This window comes from Lampris incognitus, chromosome 12, assembly GCF_029633865.1.
Source record: "Lampris incognitus isolate fLamInc1 chromosome 12, fLamInc1.hap2, whole genome shotgun sequence".
Lineage (NCBI taxonomy): Eukaryota > Metazoa > Chordata > Actinopteri > Lampriformes > Lampridae > Lampris > Lampris incognitus.
Genome location: NC_079222.1, coordinates 5490102 through 5512108, shown reverse-complemented (window position 1 = coordinate 5512108; position 22007 = coordinate 5490102). Strand labels below are relative to the sequence as shown.

The 22007-nt window shown below is 44.8% G+C and overlaps 1 protein-coding gene across 1 annotated transcript; it reads left to right on the top strand.

Moving 5' to 3' along the window:
* The first annotated feature begins 2803 nt into the window (after window positions 1-2803).
* Window positions 2804-21717, top strand: c12h18orf54 (chromosome 12 C18orf54 homolog). Its single transcript, XM_056291114.1, has 12 exons — window positions 2804-2850; window positions 3031-3098; window positions 3463-3587; window positions 5523-5658; window positions 6405-6546; window positions 11863-12015; window positions 13930-14107; window positions 16392-16461; window positions 17879-18026; window positions 20966-21069; window positions 21428-21494; window positions 21635-21717. Exons 4-12 carry the CDS (start codon window positions 5524-5526, stop codon window positions 21664-21666), a joined length of 1029 nt encoding a protein of 342 aa, XP_056147089.1. The 5' UTR covers window positions 2804-2850; window positions 3031-3098; window positions 3463-3587; window position 5523; the 3' UTR covers window positions 21667-21717.
* The last annotated feature ends 290 nt before the right edge of the window (window positions 21718-22007 follow it).

Genomic DNA, 22007 nt, shown 5'->3' with positions numbered 1-22007 from the left:
TTGCTGTTAGAGCCCCCACACTATGGAACTCTCTTGCTGCTGAACTAAGACAAACCAAGTCTCTAGCTTCTCTTCAATCTCATCTTAAAACTTCTTTGTATGAAAGCTTTTACAAATGTTTGCTATTTGTTTTTGTTTATTTATACTGTTTTTATTTTTACTCTTACTTATTTTGTCTTACTCTTAATTTTGCCTTGTCTTGTTTTATTTCTTTGTAAAGCACTTTGTAACATTGTTTTAGAAAAGTGCTATATAGATAAAGTTATCATTATTATTATACTGGGAGAGGGATGCTGAGTATGGAGCTGCCAGGGAAGAGGAGAAGAGGAAGGCCAAAGAGGAGGTTTATGGATGTGGTGAGGGAGGACATGCAGGTGGCTGGTGTGACAGAGGAAGGTGCAGAGGACAGGAAGAGATGGAAACCGATGATCTGCTGTGGCGCCCCCTAACGGGAGCAGACGAAAGTAGTAGTGGTAGTAGTGGTAGTAGTAGTCAGGGGTGTAGCACAAAATTCTGGGCCCTATACATAAGCAGTCTCTGTTGGCCCCTTTCCTCTTGTGTCTCTCACGCATCACCTTTTTCAGTTCTGGCATACTGTATATTTCTTACAATCACAGTACATTAATCTGTCTTAACCTAACTTAACTTAACTTAACTTAACCTGACTTAGCTATCTTGCAGTGATTGAAAAAATGACTCCGTGCTCGTGCTTGTATCAGCAGTCACTCGCGACAGGACTAGATGAGCTGCATTGAGAGATGCTCGTGAGGGGCGGACTAAACAATTTTGCACCTTTGTAAGGGGTGAAAGGGGCCTCAAAGAGGGGTGAAAGGGGCCTCAGAGAGCCTCCACTATTTTCTTTAAGTCCCTCAACCGATGTGTTGAGCCAGTTTTAGCTGAAGTTATGACACTAAAACTAGTAAGAAATAAAAATTTGCAAAACAAACAAACTTTTAATTCCAGGCTTCCCGAGGGTCCCCCCTCCCTTCTGGGCCCTGGTAGGTCCCCCCCCCCCCACTACAACGCCACTGGTAGTGGTAGTAGTAGTAGTAGTAGTAGTAGTAGTAGTGGTAGTAGTGGTAGTAGTAGTAGTAGTGGTAGTAGTAATAGTAGACTATTGGGCTACTAATCAAGCACCGGCACCATTCCACAAAATCAACACAAAGCAACATTTTAATTAGAGAGGAGTACTAGGTACATTTAAGAGTGGCTAGATTAACCTACTAGCGAGATTATTTTACTGCAGCCTTGTGTAGGCTACAAAACGTAAGCCACCCTCTGGAAAGGTACTCCCTATTTGTATGCTATTTCACCACAATGGCACCACCTTAGCAAGTTCTGACCTTGTCATTTTAAACCTTAGCCTCCACCACAACCCTGGCCCTAACCTCAACCTTGACCCTAATCTTAACCTTTATCTTAATTTAAAGTTGGGCCCCAAGTGAAATACCATACAAATTGGGAGTCCCTACAGGAGAAGAAAATAACAAACAAACACACATTAAAATTAGTGTTGGGCCAACAGAATCTGGAGTTCTCCATAAATGAGGAAAACACCAACATAGAAACTGTTTAAATGAATTTAAAAAGGGTTGCAGATGGGCAACCTACAAACGCTGTCACGCCAGCGAAGTGAAACGCCATTTGTATGTCTTTTATAAACATAAAATTGAAGATTTGGATTATTTTGCACATAATACTTAAGTCCGTTTTATATTTTTAGCCAAATTTGCAAATACAAGAAACAACGTGGGCTGGTAGGCTGCTATACGACTAAATAGTACTTTGTGACTGAGACACTTGACTGAATGACGTAATCTACATCAGTACACTACTAAATAACTGTAGCACTGCACAATTACTCTACTATCGCAGATTTGCAAGAGTATATAAATAAATTTGGTAATACATTTTTTGGCAATGGTGTCTATTAACACATTTTTAACTTAATTTTTAATTTTTTAAAATTTTAAATGTTTAAATTATTAATGATTTATTTTTCACTTTTTTTTCAAACAATCTTTATAACAACAGATTTAGTATGCAGAGAACAGGATACAAAACGAACATAAATAATAAAAGGAGCCAGGGGTACATCCCATTCCATTATATAAAGACATACACAAGTTAACAGTTCTCACAGCATTTGTGTTTGTAGAAAAAGAAACACGTTTTACACATTGTTCAGTTTAGGGTGAGGAGCTCGGACATCCGGAGCGAGCTCGGAGTAGAGCCGCTGCTCCTTCGCGTCGAAAGGAGCCAGTTGAGGTGGTTCGGGCATCTCATTAGGATGCCTCCTGCATGGGCGCCTCCCTTTGGAGGTTTTCCAGGCACGGCCAACTGGGAGGAGACCCGGGGTAGACCCAGAACTCGCTGGGGGGACTACATGTCCAATCTGGCCTGGGAACGCTTTGGGGTCCCCCAGGAGGAGCTGGAGGGCGTTGCTGGGGAGAGGGACGTCTGGAGTGCCCTACTTAGCTTGCTGCCACCACGACCCCACCCCGGAGAAGATGCTGAAGATGAGATGAGATGAGATGAGATGAGATAAGATGAGACGAGATAAGATGAGATGAGATAAGATGAGATGAGACGAGACGAGACGAGATGAGACGAGACGAGAGACGTTCAATTTCTTTCAAGATAAATAAATTTAAAATAATTTTAAATATATACAAATACATTTTGCAATAAAATTTTAGCAATGGTGTTTTTCGACAGTTTTTGACTTAGTTTTTAATTTCAAATTTTTATTTTAAATGTTTGAATTATTAACGATTTTTTTTCTAAACCGGAAAAGGAGCGAGGACTACGTCACGCCTCGAAAACAGGCTAACGTCTGCGAATCAGTCGGTGGGTTTGCTGTACGGTTTGTTTTGTGTGTTTTTTTTGGGACTAGTGGTCTAACCTAAAAACCGTGTTGTGTTGTGTGGCTTATATTTCCTCTACGAGTCATTGTATGTTTCTGTATGTTTTTGAATGTGAGTCAATAAAAAAAAGAAAAACTGATCCTGAATCAGTGCATAACAACAGACGGGGCCCGCGAGCCTTGAATCTCCGGTGACGCACTTCCTGTTGAGAAACTTCCCGGTCGAGCAGCGGTAAGTCGGTGTTTATTTATTCCTTTTCTTACACAAAGTTGTCAGCGCTGCCTAAAACCGGACAAACGTAGTAACCGTGGACATGTGTTGACAAAGAAACCCGTGTTTTGATTTATAGGATCATCTGGCTGGTAACGTTTGTTTAGTCGACACGTTTTCTAGCCAACCGTCAGCAAACAACCCGAGCTGATAATTACAAATAATGCATCAACCAATCACACTGCCAATCAATCACACTGCCAATCAGTCACCCTGCTGATCAATATTTGTTTGTTAGCGGTGCATTTAAATGTAATATACTGTGCTTTGCAAAGAGTGAAAGTGCTCATCAGGCAATCTTCCTTCGCCCTTGTCGTTTATCCAGCTCGTTGCAGTAATTTTCCATGTACGTGTACCAGGCCCAACTGCTTAGCGGGGATGGCCTAGTAAAGAAGGGATGGCTTGGTAAAGAATAACGTGGACTTGACCCAACTTCCAGCCAGCTAATCGGTAAGCAAGCTATAACGTTTGCTACTCAATTATTGTGTGTGTGTGTGTGTGTGTGTGTGTGTGTGAGAGAGACAGACAGAGATTGATTTTGATTTTTTAAAAGTAACTTTTATTTTTTTTTAAATAAACCATATTCAAAACACAAGGGAATAAATACAGAGACAGAGAGAGATACCTTTTGGACTTAAAAAAAACTACTTTGATACATTGTCACACACTCACAGCAGCTGTGAAACAAAGACTTACAGAAGTAACATTGTCTGAAAAAGTCACTGAACATTAATTCATCATTCATCACTGAACAGATGACGTCGTTATAACACCGCTTGATTTACATACAACCATGCTATTCATGAATTTACGAAATTTAAAATCAGTTAAAACTCCGGGTTTTTACGAGAGAGGTGAACACAGGGACTGTTTCTTCACACAGTTTTCATTCTCTCTTTTTCTTTCTGGTGATATACACTCACTGGCCACTTTATTAGGTACACCTTGCTAGTACCAGGTTGGACCCCCTTTTGCCTTCAGAACTGCCTTAATCCTTCGTGGCATAGATTCAACAAGGTACTGGAAACATTTCTCAGAGAGTTTGGTCCATATTGACATGATAGCATCACGCAGTTGCTGCAGATTTGTCGGCTGCACATCCATGATGCGAATCTCCCAGTCCACCACATCCCAAAGGTGCTCTATTGGATTGAGATCTGGTGACTGTGGAGGCCATTTGAGTACAGTGAACTCATTGTCATGTTCAAGAAACCAGTCTGAGATGATTCAAGCTTTATGACATGGTGCGTTATCCTGCTGGAAGTAGCCATCAGAAGATGGGAACACTGTGGTCATAAACGGATGGACATGGTCAGCAACAATACTCAGGTAGGCTGTGGCGTTGACACGATGCTCAATTGGTACTAAGGGGCCCAAAGTGTGCCAAGAAAATATCCCCCACACCATTACACCATCACCACCGCCAGCCTGAACCGTTGATACAAGGCAGGATGGATCCATGCTTTCATGTTGTTGACGCCAAATTCTGACCCTACCATCCGAATGTCGCAGCAGAAATCGAGACTCATCAGACCAGGCAACGTTTTTCCAATCTTCTATTGTCCAATTTTGGTGAGCCTGTGCGAATTGTAGCCTCAGTTTCCTGTTCTTAGCTGACAGGAGTGGCACCCGGTGTGGTCTTCTGCTGCTGTAGCCCATCTGCCTCAAGGTTCGACGTGTTGTGCGTTCAGAGATGCTCTTCTACATACCTCGGTTGTAATGAGTGGTTATTTGAGTTACTGTTGCCTTTCTGTCAGCTCGAACCAGTCTGGCCATTCTCCTCTGACCTCTGGCATCAACAAGGCATTTTCGCCCACAGAACTGCCGCTCACTGGATATTTTCTCTTTTTCGGACCATTCTCTGTAAACTCTAGAGATGGTTGTGCGTGAAAATCCCAGTAGATCAGCAGTTTCTGAAATACCAACAACCATGCCATGTTCAAAGTCACTTAAATCACCTTTCTTCCCCATTCTGATGCTCAGTTTGAACTGCAGCAGATCGTCTTGACCATGTCTACATGCCTAAATGAATTGAGTTGCTGCCATGTGATTGGCTGATTAGAAATTTGCGTTAACGAGCAGTTTTACAGGTGTGCCTAATAAAGTGGCCGGTGAGTGTATATCGACAGTTTAGCTTCGCCAGCTAGGAAGTTCAAAAGTTGCCAGAGAGAGAGAGAGAGAGAGAGAGAGAGAGAGAGAGAGAGAGCGAGAGAGAGAGAGAGAATGTTAACGAGTAACCAAATGCCATCGTTGGTTTATAATTGGGCAGTAGTGGTATCAGCAATAGCATTAGTAGTAATAGCATTTGCATCACTAGCAGTAGTATTTGTGATATTTCTTCTGACACTTGTGCTTCTTGTCTTATCTTGTGTATTTATTTTTCAGTATGACATCACTTGTTGGTACAGGGGACTTCCGTTCCCCTGATTCTACCATCACCTCCCTGCTGGGAGGCTCTGGTCACCTGAGGAGCGGCCTCTTATCTCCAGAAGTCAACACCACAATTCGATATGGCGACAAGGTTAAGTTATTTATGACTTTTTTTCCCCCTCTTTTTTGGATTTTTTCCTCATTTTTCTCCCCAGTTGAACCAATTACCCCACTCTTTCGAGCCGTCCCAGTCGCTGCTCCGCCCCCTTTGCCGATCCGGGGAGGGCTGCAGACTACCACATGCCCCTCCGATACATGTGGAGTCGCCAGCTGCTTCTGTTCACCTGACAGTGAGGAGCTTCACCAGGGGGCCGTAGCGCGTGGGAAGATCACACTGTTCCCCCCAGTTTCTCCTCCTCCCGAACAGGCACCCGATCGACTTGGGGAGGCGCTAGTGCAGCGACCAGGACACATACCCACATCCGGCTTCCCACCCACAGACACGGCCAATTGTGTCTGTAGAGATGCCCGACCAAGCCGAAGGTAACACGGGGATTCGAACCGAAGATCCCTGTGTTGGTAGGCAGCGGAATAGACCGCTACGCTACCCGGACGCTAGTAGTTTATGACTTTTAAGTATGTTATTTATTAGTATAGAATTTTAGTGTTGTGTGACTAGTTCTGTGTTGTTTCAGCGCTATAGGACGTAGCACATCACTATAAAACTTGTCTGTCACTCTAGACCCATAAACTCTAGAAGATGTAAAGGCTTGGCGTCAGAAAGTTTCCTCAATATTAATTGTTTGTCTGATTAATTAATTGTCTGATATAACATTACATTAAATGATTGATCTAAGTGTTGATTTGCTATTTTTCTGGTTGTTTGATTCCATGCAGGACTATGAATCAGCATCTGAGGCGCTGGAGGCCTACATCGCCGACTTTGAGAGGGGACGTCAGGACGGAAGGGCGTCGACTGGAAGACTTGTCCTTTTCACTTCCCCCACAAAGCCCAAGATGACACTGCGAAACAAAGATGGTAGGTTATCGTTCCCACCTAGTTGGTACAAACAGTATAAATACCACAATGTGAACTGAAAAAAAGTACTTCCTCTTCGCTATGGAGAGTCTCTTGATTTTATGTAGCAATCTTCTACCATCGTAAACTTGTTATACTGTCTCTTAATAGTGTTTGATATTAAAGGATGTTTTATTAAAAAACATTTTATGTACACACAATTCTCAATTTTTAAACGCATGCATGTCTGAATTTATATGCATAGATTTGTGAGATACGAAGTCATGTTATTTGTATATACACACACACACACATATATGTGTGTGTGTGTGTGTCTGTATATATATATATATACACAGTACTGTGAAAAAGTATTTGCCTACTTCCTGAGTTCCTGTATTTTTGCATATTTGTCACACTGAATGTTTTCAGATCTTCATACAGAATGTAATGTAAGACAAGCAGAACCTGAGTAAACACAAAATACAGTTTTTACATGATCATTTCATTTATTGAAGGAAAAAGTTATCTTTTTTTGTGTGGCTTTTTCCCACCCCCTCTGCCGATCCGGGGAGGGCTGCAGATAACCACATGCCTCCTCCGATACATGTGGAGTCACCAGCCGCTTCTTTTCACCTGACAGTGAGGAATTTCACCAGGGGGACGTAGCGCGTGGGAGAATCACGCTATTCCCCCCAGTTTCCAATCCCCCCGAACAGGCACCCCTACTGACCAGAGGAGGCGCTACTGCAGTGGCCAGGACGCATACTCACATCCAGCTTCCCACCCGCAGACACGGCTTATAGTGTTTGTAGGGACGCCCAACCAAGCCGGAGGTAACATGGGGATTCGAACTGGCGATTCCTGGAAAAAAGTTATCCCACACCCATATCACCAATGTGAAAAATTAATTGCCCCCCTGAAGTTAAAGCTAGAGTGCGGGAATTTTACATATAAATGAATGTCTGTGACATTCAAACCCTTGCCAAATGAGTTCAGGCAATGATGATTAAGCCTGTAACTGCCAGGTAAATCTCTCTGTATTTCGCAGGGTACCGGAGTTTTAAACCTGGTGTCTGTGGTGCCATTCCCTCACGGGATTCCTACAACAGCACACTGAAGGTGATGTGTGGTGATGCGTTTAGTGTCAGTCAGCAGTGGTTGCTTTGCCAGAGCTGAACTTCCATGCGATGAAAGCGTTTGTGTGCCTCTAACTGACTTACCTTCAGGGCTTTCTGCCAGAAAGCTTCCAGGCCTGGAACCGTATGGCGGGAAAACCTAAGAAGGGTCCGAGAAAAGTTGCTGATGCTCCAGAGAAAAAAGAAAGTCGGCGTTCAGAGGATGGATTAAAGTAACAAAGAAAGAAAGAAAGAAAGCGACCGATGGCAAGAACAAACACTGATAACCGTTGGTGTAGCGTTTCCTCGCTGGAGAGGGCTGAAAGAAGAGAAGCAATTACTCTCACTGCCAGAAGGGGATGGACAAAAGTTCCGCACTGCAGGTTTGATTACTGGTTGTGCCACCTTTAGCAGCAACAGCTGCAACCAAGCGCTTCCTATAATTGGGGATCAGTCTTTCATATCTCTGTGTCAGAATTTTGGCCCACTCTCCTGCCACAACATCTCGATGGGTTTCAAGTAAGGACCTTGACTAGGCCACTCCAGAACAGTAGTTTTGTTTCTTTTGAACCATTCTGAGGTGGACTTACTCTTGTGTTTTGGATCGTTGTCCTGCTGCTTTACTCTTCAGGAATCAGGAACACTTTATTTGTCATTACGAAATATCATTTCCCCCAGCCCGCAGCAGGGCAACACAAAGACAGACCTCCTCCTCACCTCACCTAGGTCATCCGTCAGGACGCCCCTATAGGGTTTCAGTTGCGCATGTTTGTTTAAAGCTCTACTCCACATGCAGTTCTATGGTTCTCTGCTAACTGGAGAGTTTGTGCCTTTCCATTGTCAAGATGCATTGATCATCTGCAAAGCCACGATGTCCTCTGGTCCATCACATCAGTCTATCGATGAATGCAGCGAGGACCACTGCTACCCATAGGAGTAGCAGGATTTAATATCGAGGTTTACTCCTCTAGATCCACCGTGTTCTGCTCTGTCGTCTCCTGACAACGTTAACAGGATGACCGCGAGGAGGGTGTGGCTCTTCACCACGCACGGACAGTCATTCATCATGGAGAGGCTATATTTTGTGCTTCACATGATGCTGGGGTGGATGGAGACCAGTCTAGGACGCCACAAAAGGCCATTTAGGAAAGGTACTACTCCTATACTTATAGTACAAAGAAAAAAACACATATCCGAACACTACAAGAACTTCAAGAACACACATACTAACTAACACATGTGTCTAAACTAACACATATATCCAAACGGAACAACAACAAAAAAATCACTGTCCAAGGGAACGGACGCAGCCAGGATGACTGTCGGAACTGCCGGTCTGCATGGGCTAGCAGTTAGCTTAGCCTGCCCCGCTTCCACATCCTGTCAGGCCGCCGTGGTCCCCGGGCCAAACTGAAGCAGCAGACCAGGATCCCTCATCCGATCCAATGCCAGCCCTCCCAGCCAGACACCCTCGACACACCTCCCCCCACTCCACACGACAACACCAAAAACACCACAGTCAACGCCAGGCGAGGCCGCTGCCAGACCGCCACCGGAGCCCCGGTCCACTGGTTTTATTGAGTCTGATCTAACCTTCTCTTTTATTTGCTGGTTTGGGTCACTTACCTTGAAAAACAGGAACGGAATTTTTAAGAAGTGCAGGAAAATTGCAGGCACAAAGCTAAATGACCTCTTCCGTGTGTACAAAGTCAGAGCCACAAAGAAGGCTCAGTCAATTCTTGCTGACCCTAGTCGCCCCTTGTTCAGTGGGTTCAGGTTGCTTCCATCTGGTTGCAGCTATAATCTGCCAAGATGCAGGACCAAGAGATTTAAGAATTAATTTGTCCCTGCTGCTATTGGCCCTTTCTTTGTATGAATTGTTTGTGTGTTGATCGGTCTGCATGTTGATTGTTAATGTTGATTGTATTTACTGCTGGCTCTGCAACATATTGCCCCTCTGGGGTAATAAAGATTACCTTGACCTTGCTGCACAATCCAGTTACGCTTCAACTTCAGATCACAGACTGATGACCGGACATTCCCCTCTTAATTTTCTGGTAGAGAGCAGAATTCATGGTTTCTTCAATGATGGCAAGTCTTCCAGGCCCTGAGACAGCAAAGCCTCCCCACACCATCACACTACCACCACCATGTTCGACTTTTGGTATGATGTTCTTATTGGGAGATGCTTTTTTTTTTTTTTGCTTTATGCCAAACATAACGGGAGCTGTGTCTTCCAAAAAGACTTTTTTCTCGTCTGTCCACAGAACAGTATCCCAAAAGGTTTGAGGGTCATCAGTGTGCTTTCTTGCATATGTGAGATGAGCACTAATGTTTCTCTTGGTTTTGCACCTTGCAACTCTCCCATGAATTCAATTTTTGCCCAGTCTCTTTCTTATCTTCTCTTTCCCACACCGCTTCTGGTGTCGGAAGTTGGCGGTGCGAATTCACATTGGCGGCGGCCTCACCTAGTACGTCCATGCCATGTCTTCGTCCATGTCTGCATCTAAGTTTTGTCTTCGTTTGATGGCTGGGAGAGCTGGCGCTGGATCGGCAGGGAGAGAGGGGCGGGCTAAGCTAACTGCTAGCCCATGCAGACCGGCAGTTCTGATAACACCGAGGGCGGTCTGGCGAGGGCCTCATCTGGTGTTGACTGTGGTGTTTTGATGTCGTCGTGAGGAGTGCGGGGAGGTGTGTCGAGGGTGTCTGGCTGGGAGAGCTGGCGCTGGATCGGCTTGGAGAGCTTGTTCTGCTTTGTCCGGTGGGCCCGGGGACCACGGCCCCTGCCTGGAGCTGTGCCTGAGGAGGGAATGCCGAGGGTGGTCTGACAGGAAGTGAGGCGGGCTAAACTAACTGCTAGCTCATGCACACCGGTGGTTCTAACATTCATCCTGGCTGGCGTTCGTTCCCTTGGACAGTGATTTATGTGTTGGACTTGTTTGGGTATGTGTGTTCTTGTAGTTTTTGGATGTGTTTTTGTCTTTGTGTTGTACTGCTGTGGGCTGTGGGAAACGGCGTTTCGTTTCATTTCATGTGTGCAAATGCAGGAAGTGAAATGACAAAGTGTTCCTGGTTCCTGATTACTGTAGGCCTCTCTAGCTGAGGCTGGAGAGGGCTGCAGTTCTTAAGATGATGTCCTGGTTTTTATTTTTATGACTCCTGGATGAGTCGTCGCTGCATCCTTGGAGGAATTTTGGTTGGCTGGCCACTCCTGGGAAGATTCACCACTGTTCCAGGTTTTCTCTGTTTGGAGACAATGGCTATCACTGTGGTTCACTGGAGAACCAGAACCTTAGAGGTGGCTTTGTAACCCTTTCCAGACTGATATATCTCAACAACTTTTTTTTCCCCTCATCTCCCCCGGAATCCCCCCCTCCTTTTTCTCCCCAATTGTATCTGGCCAATTACCCTACTCTTCTGAGTCGTCCTGGTCGCTACTCCACCCCCTCTGCCCATCCGGGGAGGGCTGCAGACTTCCCACATGTCTCCGCCGATACATGTGGAGTCGCCAGCCGCTTCTTTTCAGCTGACAGTTGGGAGTTTCACCAAGGGGACGTAGTGTCCCTGGTGAAACTATTGCCCCGGTCCCCCCCACCGAACAGGTGCCCCGACCGATCAGAGGAGGCGGTAGCACAGCGACAAGGACACACATCCACATCCAGCTTCCCACCCGCAGACACGGCCAATTGTGTCTGTAGAGATGCCCAACCAAGCTGGAGGTAACACGGGGATTCGATCTGGTGATCCCCGTGTTGGTAGGCAACGGAATAGACTGGTACGCTACCCGGACGCCCCTCTGGAATTTCATTTGATGGCGACATAGTGATGGTGACGTTGATGGTGAGGTTCTCTATAAGTCAAGTTGAGATTCAACGGGGCTGTTATAAGTCAAGCCTGGATGTGTCCGCTCTAATTGAATCCAGTGATCAATTAGATTTAGTTAATTGGTTGAATGAGTAACAGTTACTTTTCCCAAACAGGGTCAATTGGTGTTGGATAACTTTTGTCCTTAAATAATCATCATATCACTTCAAAACTGAATTTTGTGTTTACTCAGGTTCTCTTAATTTTGTGTTACATTTTGTATGAAGATCTGAAACAGCGAAGTATGACAAAGATGCACAAATATAGGAAATCGGGACGGGGCCAAATTCTTTTTCATGGCACTATATATATATATTTTCCAAATTCATGGTATATTTTTCATTTCTGCCTACAGTTCTTCGGGAGCAGCTGACTGATGGGGAGCTAGACTTCCTGAATCTCCCAGCTAGCAGCCACCACGACCGTGTCTCCATGACAACAGAGGAGCTTCTCACCATCCCTTGTGATGGTTCCATGCCAGTCACCCGCACCTCTGCCTTCCTCCAAGGTCATTTTAAAATAAGATGTGAAATGTTAATTTTATTTTTATCTGGTCATGACCGTTTAAAGGCCTTGACAACCTGTTTCCTTAAATACGTTCTCTCCCCAAGTAAATGGGGTCTTAAGAAAACATACTACTGATCGCAGAAGGAAGAACTCTTTTAGCGGTTCATGGCTGAGAGTCCCTTTGTTAAAGTCGCCAAGGACAGTAACGACGTCCTCTGTGTAACGCGTCTCTTCTGTTCTCTCCTGTCCGCTGGAGGTAGGCATGACTTATTTGGAAGTTGCTGACTTCATGATATTCTCACGATCTAACGCACCGGACACAATTAAAAAAACACACATGTAGCATGGTGGCGCAGTGGTTAGCGTGGTTGCCTCAGAGCAAGAAGGTCCTGGGTTCGAGCCCTGGGGTAGTCCAACCTTGGGGGGGTCGTCCCGGGTCATCCTGTGTGTGGAGTGTGCATGTTCTCCCCATGTCTGCGTGGGTTTCCTCCGGGTGCTCCGGTTTCCTCCCACAGTCCAAAGACATGTAGGTCAGGTGACTCGGCCGTACTAAATTGTCCATAGGTATGAATGTTTGTGTATGTGTGTGTGTGTGTGTGGGGGGGGGGGGGGGCTGTGATGGCCTGGCGGCCTGTCCAAGGTGTCTGCCTGCCTGCTGCCCAGTGACTGCTGGGATAGGCTCCATCATCCCCGCGACCCTGAGAGCAAGATAAGCGGTTCTGGTAATCGATGGGTTATCTGTATTTCTTTACCATGGCAGAGACAGTTACCATGGCAGAGACAAGACAGAGCTGATGTCCCTCCCGAGGAAAGGTTGCCCGCACCGATACCTGGCCATCACCATTGACACCATTGACAACACCGTGGTGACACCAACTCGGACTTTGAGGAATCTGGGTGTGATCCTGGACGACCAACTGTCATTTGCTGCAAACGTTGCATCAGTTGCTCGTTCCTGCAGATTTCTCCTTTATAACATCAGGAGGATTCGCCCATTCCTCACCGATGAGACGGCACAGGTGCTCATCCAGGCTCTTGTCATCTCCCAGCTGGACTATGGCAACTCCCTCCTTGGTGGCGCCCCGGCGTCGGCCATCAGACCTCTGGAGCTTGTTCAGAAAGCTGCAGCTCGTCTGGTGTTCAACCGCCCTAAGTTCCCTACACTGGCTCCCAGTAGCTGCTCGCATCCAGTTTAAGACTCTGGTGCTGGCCTACAGGGCAGTGAAAGGAACAGCTCCTTCCTATCTCCAGGCCATGGTCAAGCCCTACACCTCCGCCCGACCACTTTGCTCTGCTGCCTCGGGACGCCTGGTTACCCCGTCGCTCAGAGGCCCCTGCTGCTGATCAACCCGGTCCCGGCTCTTTTCTGTCCTGGCCCCACAGTGGTGGAATGAACTCCCCACTGATGTCAGGACAGCGGAGTCGCTGCCCATCTTTCGGCGCAGGTTGAAAACTCACCTCTTCGAGAACTACTACCCTGTTACTTGTTCTTAGCACTTATTGTATCACTCATTAAAAAAAAACAAAAAACAAAAAAAAACCCCTCTTTCTTGCGCTTTTACTTTAGCACTGGTTTTGCTCTTAGATGCTTGTTTAGAGAGAAGGTGCGCTTATGACCTCTGATGACTAGTATTTCTCCTGATTTCCTACGTTAAATGATGCACTTATTGTAAGTCGCTTTGGATAAAAGCGTCGGCTAAATGACTGATGTCATGTCATGTCATGTCATGTCATGTAATGTAATGAGACAGTTACCAGTACTTGCGTCTTTGATAAGTAAAGAAAGTCAGCGATAAACATGCAAACATGATAGAACCAGTCACCCCAACAGAGTCAAACCCAATTTCCCCTCGGGGGTGAATAAAGTATTCTGATTCTGATTCTTTCTCTCTCTCTTAATGCCCTGTCTGCCCAGGCTCCCTGCCCCAGTGTGTGGATTGCCCCGTGTGCCACTGTGCTCTGCGTCCCCCACTGAAGCGACTACTGCACTATCACCCATGGTCCAGACCCAGACCTGGGCCAGATGGGTTGAGGAGCATTTTGACTGCACACCGTTGTACCCATCCTTCTCAAAGTCCTCTGAGGACCCCGAGGTGTGTGTTAGTTCTGTAGGTCAGTTTCACACAAGTTGTTATGATTAATAAAATAGTCACATTCCAGTGATTTCTATAATTATTTATTATTAATATATGGTTTACTTAATATTGAATACTTCCAGCACAGTCAGTTGCTGGGGTTCAGTTTTCAGGTTGATGATGTATTTAAAACTACGGGTCACATATGATGGGTTACAAATGTAGGTATTTAAAACTACGGGTCACATATGATGGGTTACAAATGTAGGTACTTCCTTTGTAAATTCATCCTGGCTGGTGTATTTGTCTCAGCTCACCAGTTTCATTTCGAGGTTTGTTACAAGGAAACATTCATTAATACTGTATCACTTTACATTTATATTTGATTTAGCAGATGCATTTATCCAAAGCTACTTCAAAGAGAAGAGAGTAGTAGTAGTAGCAGTAGTTGTAGTTGTAGTAATAATAGTAGGAGTGCATTTGCTAAACAGTACTCACGTCATAGCCGAGAGCTCATGTCATGTCAACTGCTTTAGTGTGTCATAAAATCAAGACGTGGAGAATAGGAGAATCAAATTACAAAGTAATAATAATGATAATAATAATAATGACAATAATAATGATAATACATTTTATTTATGGGTGCCTTTCAGAGCAGTCAAGTATATTAGAGGGAGTATATTTCAAGTATACCAGAGGGAGTATATTACAAGTATATTAGAGGGAGTATATTACAAGTATATCAGAGGGACAGCTCAGGTTGGACAGTTCGGGGACAAAGCAAGAGAGGCAAGAATGAGATGGTTTGGACATGTGTGGAGGACAGATGCTGGGTATATTGGGAGAAGGATGCTGAATATGGAGCTGCCAGGGAACAGGAGGAGAGGAAGGCCAAAGAGGAGGTTCATGGATGTGGTGAGGGAGGACATGCAGGTGGCTGGTGTGACAGAGGAAGATGTAGAGGACAGGAAGAGATGGAAACGGATGAGCTGCTGTCGCGACCCCTAATGGGAGCAGCCAGAAGTAGTAGTAGTAGTAGCAGTAGTAGTAGTAGTAATAGTAACAGTTTCAGAGCATTGAAGGACACCTTGCAGAACATAGTTAAAACAAGTAGCACTGTTATCAGACATTACGTATCAGACAGCATTGTATCAGCAGTATCTCCGGAGCTGCACCCGAAGATGTAACACCGAGGGCGGTCTGACAGGATGTGGAAGCGGGGCAGGCTAAGCTAACTGCAAGCCCATGCAGACCGGCAGTTCCGATAACACCGAGGGCAGTCTGGCAGCGGCCTCGCCTAGTGTTTGACTGTGTTTTAGTGTTGTCATGTGGCATGTGGGGAGGTGTGTCGAAGGTGTCTGGCTGGGAGAGCTGGCGTTGGATCGGCTGGAGGAGCCTCGTTTGCTGTGTCCAGTGGGCCCAGGGACCATGGCCCTGCCGGAACTGCATCCGAGGAGGAAACACCGAGGGCGGTCTGACAGGACACGGAAGCGGGGCAGGCTAAGCTAACTGCTAGCCCATGCAGACTGGCAGTTCTGGCAGTCATCCTGGCTGGCGTTCGTTCTCTAGACAGTGGAATTGTTGGACTGTGTTGCACTGAGTGGACTGTGTTGTTAACTGTTTGTGTGTTCTAATATGAGTCATATTATGACTCATATCCCTAATATGAGTCATATTGTGACTCATTAGGGACAAAGTGCCACTAGATGCTTATTGGCCATTTTAGGATTGAAGTAGTCCTTGAAGATGAAAGTTTTAAGACCTTTCCTCGAGGAAATAGGCAAGTCTGTAGGTCGGATGGAAGACCGGAGTTCATTCCTCCATTTTGGGTCCAGGTGAGAGAAAAGTCTCGACCTGGAGCTCAGCTTGCCTCAAGCAAGAAAAAAACAAACAATAAAACAAATAGTGGTCATCTTCTGCACTGCTGCAAAGTTGTCAATTAATTTTACAAACTTTTTTACCCTGCGTTTTAAAAGGTGGGTTGGTACTTAAATGACTAAACAAAAAACAAGTGTTTACATCATCTCTGGTTGCTCGTACCAGTTGATTCCAGGCAGTAGAACCTTTGGCATGGTGAGGCCTGTGCAGGATTGAACATGACAGGGTTCTGCTGTTGGCTTGTTTATGCAGTTAACAAGGAAGTGATATCATCGTAGAAGAAGGTGGGACATGTTTGTTTGGATTGTTACTTGAACGAGTGATGTAGTCGTTATTTTCTTTGATAATTGAGTGTTTTCTTTCTGGATTTGAAAGTTACTGATTTTTCCTGCTCCTCTCCTTTCCCTTCCTCTCCTCTCCTCAGGCCCAGAGGAGGTCACCTAGTTGCCATGTCGGGAGCAGAGTCTGAGGTTTCCTCCCTTCACAGCTTTAAGGTAAAGCAATTTGTCACATGTCCAAAATAAGTAAATAAATTAAGTTTAAGTTAATGTAAACACTTACAGCAAACTTAAGTTAAACTCAGTTCAGTTTACACAAACTCTACATAACATGTTCTCTTCACCACTGCACTTCATCACCGCTTATTTCACCCGTGCAAGTCAATCCTTGTGTTTATATCTGCAGATTGTTGCGTTGTAGTGTTGTTATTCTATGTTAAGTACACTGAGAGAGCCATGAAACCAGAGTCACATTCCTTGTATGGGCAAACCTACATGGCCAACAAACATGATTCTGATTCATACCAATGTTTTTAAACGTGAAAGCTGTGCATTTTTTTTATTACGTGTTCTTGAGTTTATACAGGCTGACACAGTGGTGTAGTGGTTAGCCTGGTCACCTCACAGCAAAAAAAAGGCCCTGGGTTCGAGCCTCGGGGTAGTCCAACCTTGGGGGTCGTCCCGGGTTGTCCTCTGTGTGGAGTTTGCATGTGGTGTCTGCATGGGTTTCCTCCGGGTGCTCCGGTTTCCTCCCATAGTCCAAAGACATGTAGGTCAGGTGAATCGGCCGTACTACATTGTCTCTAGGTGTGAATGTGTGTGTGTGTGTGTGTCGGCCCTGTGATGGTCTGGCGGCCTGTCCAGGGTGTCTCCCCACCTGCCACCCAATGACTGCTGGGATAGGCTCCAGCATCCCCGCGACCCTGAGAGCTGGATAAGTGGTTTGGATAAAGGATGGATAGTAATTGTGTCCCTTTAATAGGCCATGCCATACTCATTCCAGCTCTATATCTTTATTCTGGGGTTCCACTACAGTAGCGTTGCAAGATTCAAAGTTAAAAAAAAAATCCTTATTCATCTTAAATTGGCCCTTTATGCAGCCCTGCAGTTCATCCCCCACCCCTAAAACCCCACTGCTTTCTTCTGATTGGCCAACTTCTGGAAGCCTGGCGCTCAGTCCATACCCTCATGTCTGTGCTGAAGGCAGCCCAGACTAGCCGCGAGGCAGGGATTATGAAGATGTGCTACATAGTGACCTATGTAAGTCATGGAGGAAAACGCTGGACTACAAACAAGGCGTTTCAGGCAGTGTTTTCTGTCAGAGAGAATAACTCCCTTTGGAGTGGACTTGGGGCTTTGCAACTCTGCAGGCGTTTAACATGCACCTCCCAGCTATATAACACACTAGAGGAACGGGAAAACCCCAAAAAGCATGATATTTAGCTAAAAAGTTAACTCAACAAAGAAGGAAACTGCTTTGACCTTCAGCTCACTCAACGTCAAATTTTAAGATCAGTTTAGTCAACTTCAGCCAGCGCCAACTAAGACCACCTAGATTTAAACGAAGATATACTCTTTAAAAACTGAACAAGCCGCTAACCCTTTTTTATGTCTTTAAACTTTCCACTGTCAGATTACTGACAGAGAAACTGAGCTAAACAAGCCCCACCCCTGCTGGGTTTTCAGAACCAGAACCTCTAGTGCACCAGATCTTGACTACCAGGCCTTGGTCCAACACTGCCATGGGACCGGCGGGCCGCTACAAGTCCCGGAGAGCCCAGGTGAACGTCATGATGCTACATTTTCCATCGGTGGTGCCAATAATTGTTTGAAATTGTACAAGATATGTTAATGTATATTGTTGTAATGTTGTTACGACTGCAATACTCACATAACACACATAGTACACACGTCAGACTCAGGTAACGACATGTAAATACAACGAAAAAGTTAGGAAAAGTAATGTTGATATGTTTTTATATTTCAGTGTTGTCTATAGATTATATAATTTTGAAAATGTGACAAGAAAAAAATGCAAGTATAAAAAACATCCCAGAGGTATTTGTATGTAAAATTAGTGAAAATATTAGGTGATGTCCCTTCAGTAATAGACTAAGAGGTGTGGAGAGGCTAAAGAAACGTGATTACTGTAGTATGTCAGAGGCAGCATGACAGAAAGCCAGAGAATACAATACAGGAATGTTCCAGGAAACACTGAACATTTAAAGTAGCGAAGAAAAAGCAAACTTTGCTCATGCCAAACAAAATGTAGCATAACCCAAACCACACTTAAGCCTAATTTAACCAAGGACACAATAAACCTAAAGTGAATCTGAAATAAACTGCACTTACAACAAGGTAGACACCACTTACAACTAAAAAATCTAGTAAATTTACCAAGTTTTCCCCTTTTTTGAACACTATGCTACACTTTTTTTTTAAATCCCATGTTCTTGAGTTCATAACAGAACTAGTTCTACGCACTAGAAATCAGTACACCAGATAGTTCTGCTGCTAGATCCCCAAGTGGTCTGGTGTGACCAGTTTAGCTGTGCTTGTAAACTCATTTTGTGGGCAGCAGAGCTGAAAAAGAACAAGCACAAAGAACCAGAGAACCAGTCTCACCTCAACTCAACTCAACTCAGCTCAACTCACCTCACCTCAACTCACAGCTTTACTGCAGACTCAGGGTCCATAACAAACAAAGACAAGGTAAAAAAAAATTAAACAAAACAAGAGAAGAAAGAATAAAGCCATAAAAGATAAGAACCATAGGTAAAAGATAAACCCTAGACAATACACAGAGTAAAAACAATAAAATAATATAAAATGAACAAGTCAGTGTCTTATAAGATGGCAGCTATACCAGTGGTCCCACTGCCGGGATTGGTAGCGTGTGGCACTGAATCTTATATTAGTTAAACTCATGATAATTACATTATCAGAGTCATTGAACCGGCAAATAAATTTATACGTGAGATTTCTTAGAAGAGCCTGAAAGGTGTTGACTGCTGCAGCCAAAAACATTTCACTTGCACTACACCATTGACTTGACTTTACTATTCTCACTGCATCATTATACGCTACTTGTAGCCTCTGTAAGCTTGCTTTTTTGTAGTTTGACCACAGGGGCGCAGTATAAAGTGGTGTACAATATGTAGTGTGACCACAGGGGGGCAGTATAAAGTGTGTACAATATGCTCTGAACAGAGACGTCTTCACACTAACTGAACACATACCAAACTTGCGTGACAGAGTGTTTGCTTGTGCAGATATCATGCGGCATTGCCTATAAATGTCATCATCATCTTTCATTTGTTCAGTAATATAATGTCCAAGATATTTCACCTTATTACATACCCCAAGATTATTATCAGACAATTTAAAATCATGAAATTTTAGATAATTTAATAATTAGCTTTGCCAGAAGGCAAAGCTCTCAATTTACCAGTCAGTCTTTGTTCCAACCCTCACCTATGGTCATGAGCTTTGGGTAGTGGCTGAAAGGGTGAGATCGCAGATACAAGCGGCTGAAATGAGTTTCCTCTGTAGCGGGTCTGGGCTCAGCCTTAGAGATAGGGTGAGGAGCTCAGACATCCAGAGGGAGCTCGGAGTAGAGCCGCTGCTCCTTTGCGTTGAAAGGAGCCAGTTGAGGTGGTTCGGGCATCTGATTTAGGATGCCTCCTGGGCGCCTTCCTTTGGAGGTTTTCCAAGCACGTCCAACTAGGAGGTTACCCCAGGGTAGACCCAGAACTCGCTGGAGGGACTATGTGTCCAGTCTGCCCTGGGGATGCCTTGGGATCCCCCAGGAGTAGCTGGAGGGCGTTGTTGGGGAGAGGGACGTCTGGAGTGCCCTTACATAGCTTGCTGCCACCGCGACCCGACCCTAGAGAAGCGGCTGATGATGAGAAGAGATCTGCGGATCATGACAACACTCTTACTAGCATTGTATTTGATATCCTGCTCCACACCGTACATATAACATATATCAAGGAGCTGCTGGAGAGCAGCGCTACAGGGACTAAGAATGACAAGGTCATCTGCATACATAATATGGTTCACCAAGGTATTACCCATCATGCACCCAGTGTTACAGGCTTTCAACTGCTTGGACAAATCATCAGTATATAGACTGTAGAGAACTGGAGGCAGAACTCCCCCTTGTCTGACACCATTGCTGACCCCAATTGGGGCTGAAACACTATTGCCCCATTTCACTTGCATAGTGTGGTGGGCATACCAATAAACCAGGATTCTCACAGGGTATTTAGGCACCCCTCTTTGACTCAATTTAACAAACAACTTTCTGTGATTAACACGATCAAAAGCTTGAGAAGCATCAATAAAACACATAAGAACCGATGAGTTTTGGCCTCTGTATTTATTAATAATTTCCTTTAAGGCATATATACATAAGTCAGTGCCATGTTTAGCTTTAAAACCACACTGGTGATCCGTGGAGTTGATAAACTCATGCCCTCTATCCAGCAGGAGTGTTTCTGGGACTTGTGATAGTATGCTGACTAGAGCTACAGGCCTGTAGGTATCTAGAACCAATCAGATCACTCCCAGTACTTCTTCATGTTTTCTTGTGCTTGTGGTGATGTAGTGTCTGCCTCAGTGTACATGACGCCAGCTTGATAACAGCCTGGAGGCCCACTGATACTGGGGTTGATGTCACACTTTAAAACTGTACCACTTCATCCCTTCTTTGGTAAAGGCCAGCCTCTGGACCCTGACTCCAGGATTCCTGCCTGGTTAGCGGATCTCGAGGACTGCTGTGATGAAGTTCAGGATGACGAGTTGATCCCAGATCCTCCAAAGGTACAAGGAAAACTCCTGTACAGTTTCTGTGAAATACAAATCCAGTCCATTATTATAGAATCATGTATTTCACATTAGTTTTTAATGAAAATTATTTGGTTTTAGATGTTTTCCTTACTTAATATTTTCCTGTTATTTTTCTATAACATGCAGTCAACACAGTTTGGTGAGTGGGGTATTTGTGTTGCAGTGGGCAAATAGCTCGTAGTGTGAAGTGTTCATTTACTGGGTGGTCTGTGTTGTTAGATATTGTATTTACTGTACGGGTGATGGTAGTAGTGACAAGGTTGGAGAATGTGTGTAGTGACACGCGCATGTGTGTGTGTGTGTGTGTGTTTTTGTGTTTTTTCGAGTCCAGGACGGAGTGTGTGCTCCTCTTGTAGAATATGGGCAACAACCTGACACGTCAGAGAGTTTACTCAGAGGTAGGAGGGACAACATTTCATATTCACCCGAAACAAGATGTAGTACACAAAAATGACAAGTATCTTTTCTGTAGTGTGTGTTTTTAAACATCAGTTGAAAGTTAAATATTATTGTGTTGTTTATTTAATTTTTTTTTCAGATGAAAATATAGTGTCAGACCCAGAATGCTGATTTGGACGGATCCCTCAGCCCCGGTTGCCCTGGTAATTTGCCCACACCCAAGGCTGTTCATATTAGATTAGATCAGCTCAGATTAGATTGATTTCAGTTTTAGAAAAAAGAATAGAGGGGTCCGCGGTGGTGTAGCTGTCTAAGCATCGGCTTTGTGTCGATGCAGTTGCCCACTGGGGACCGGGGTTCGCGCCCTGGTCTCATCAGATCCGACTATGGCCGGACTCAATGACGCAGCAATAATTGGCAACGCTGTCTTCGGGAGGGGGGCGGAGTCGGCTTGTGTTCGTCACATGAATGCGTCTCTGTGTGTGTGTGGGGAAAAAGGGAAAAAGCAGTGG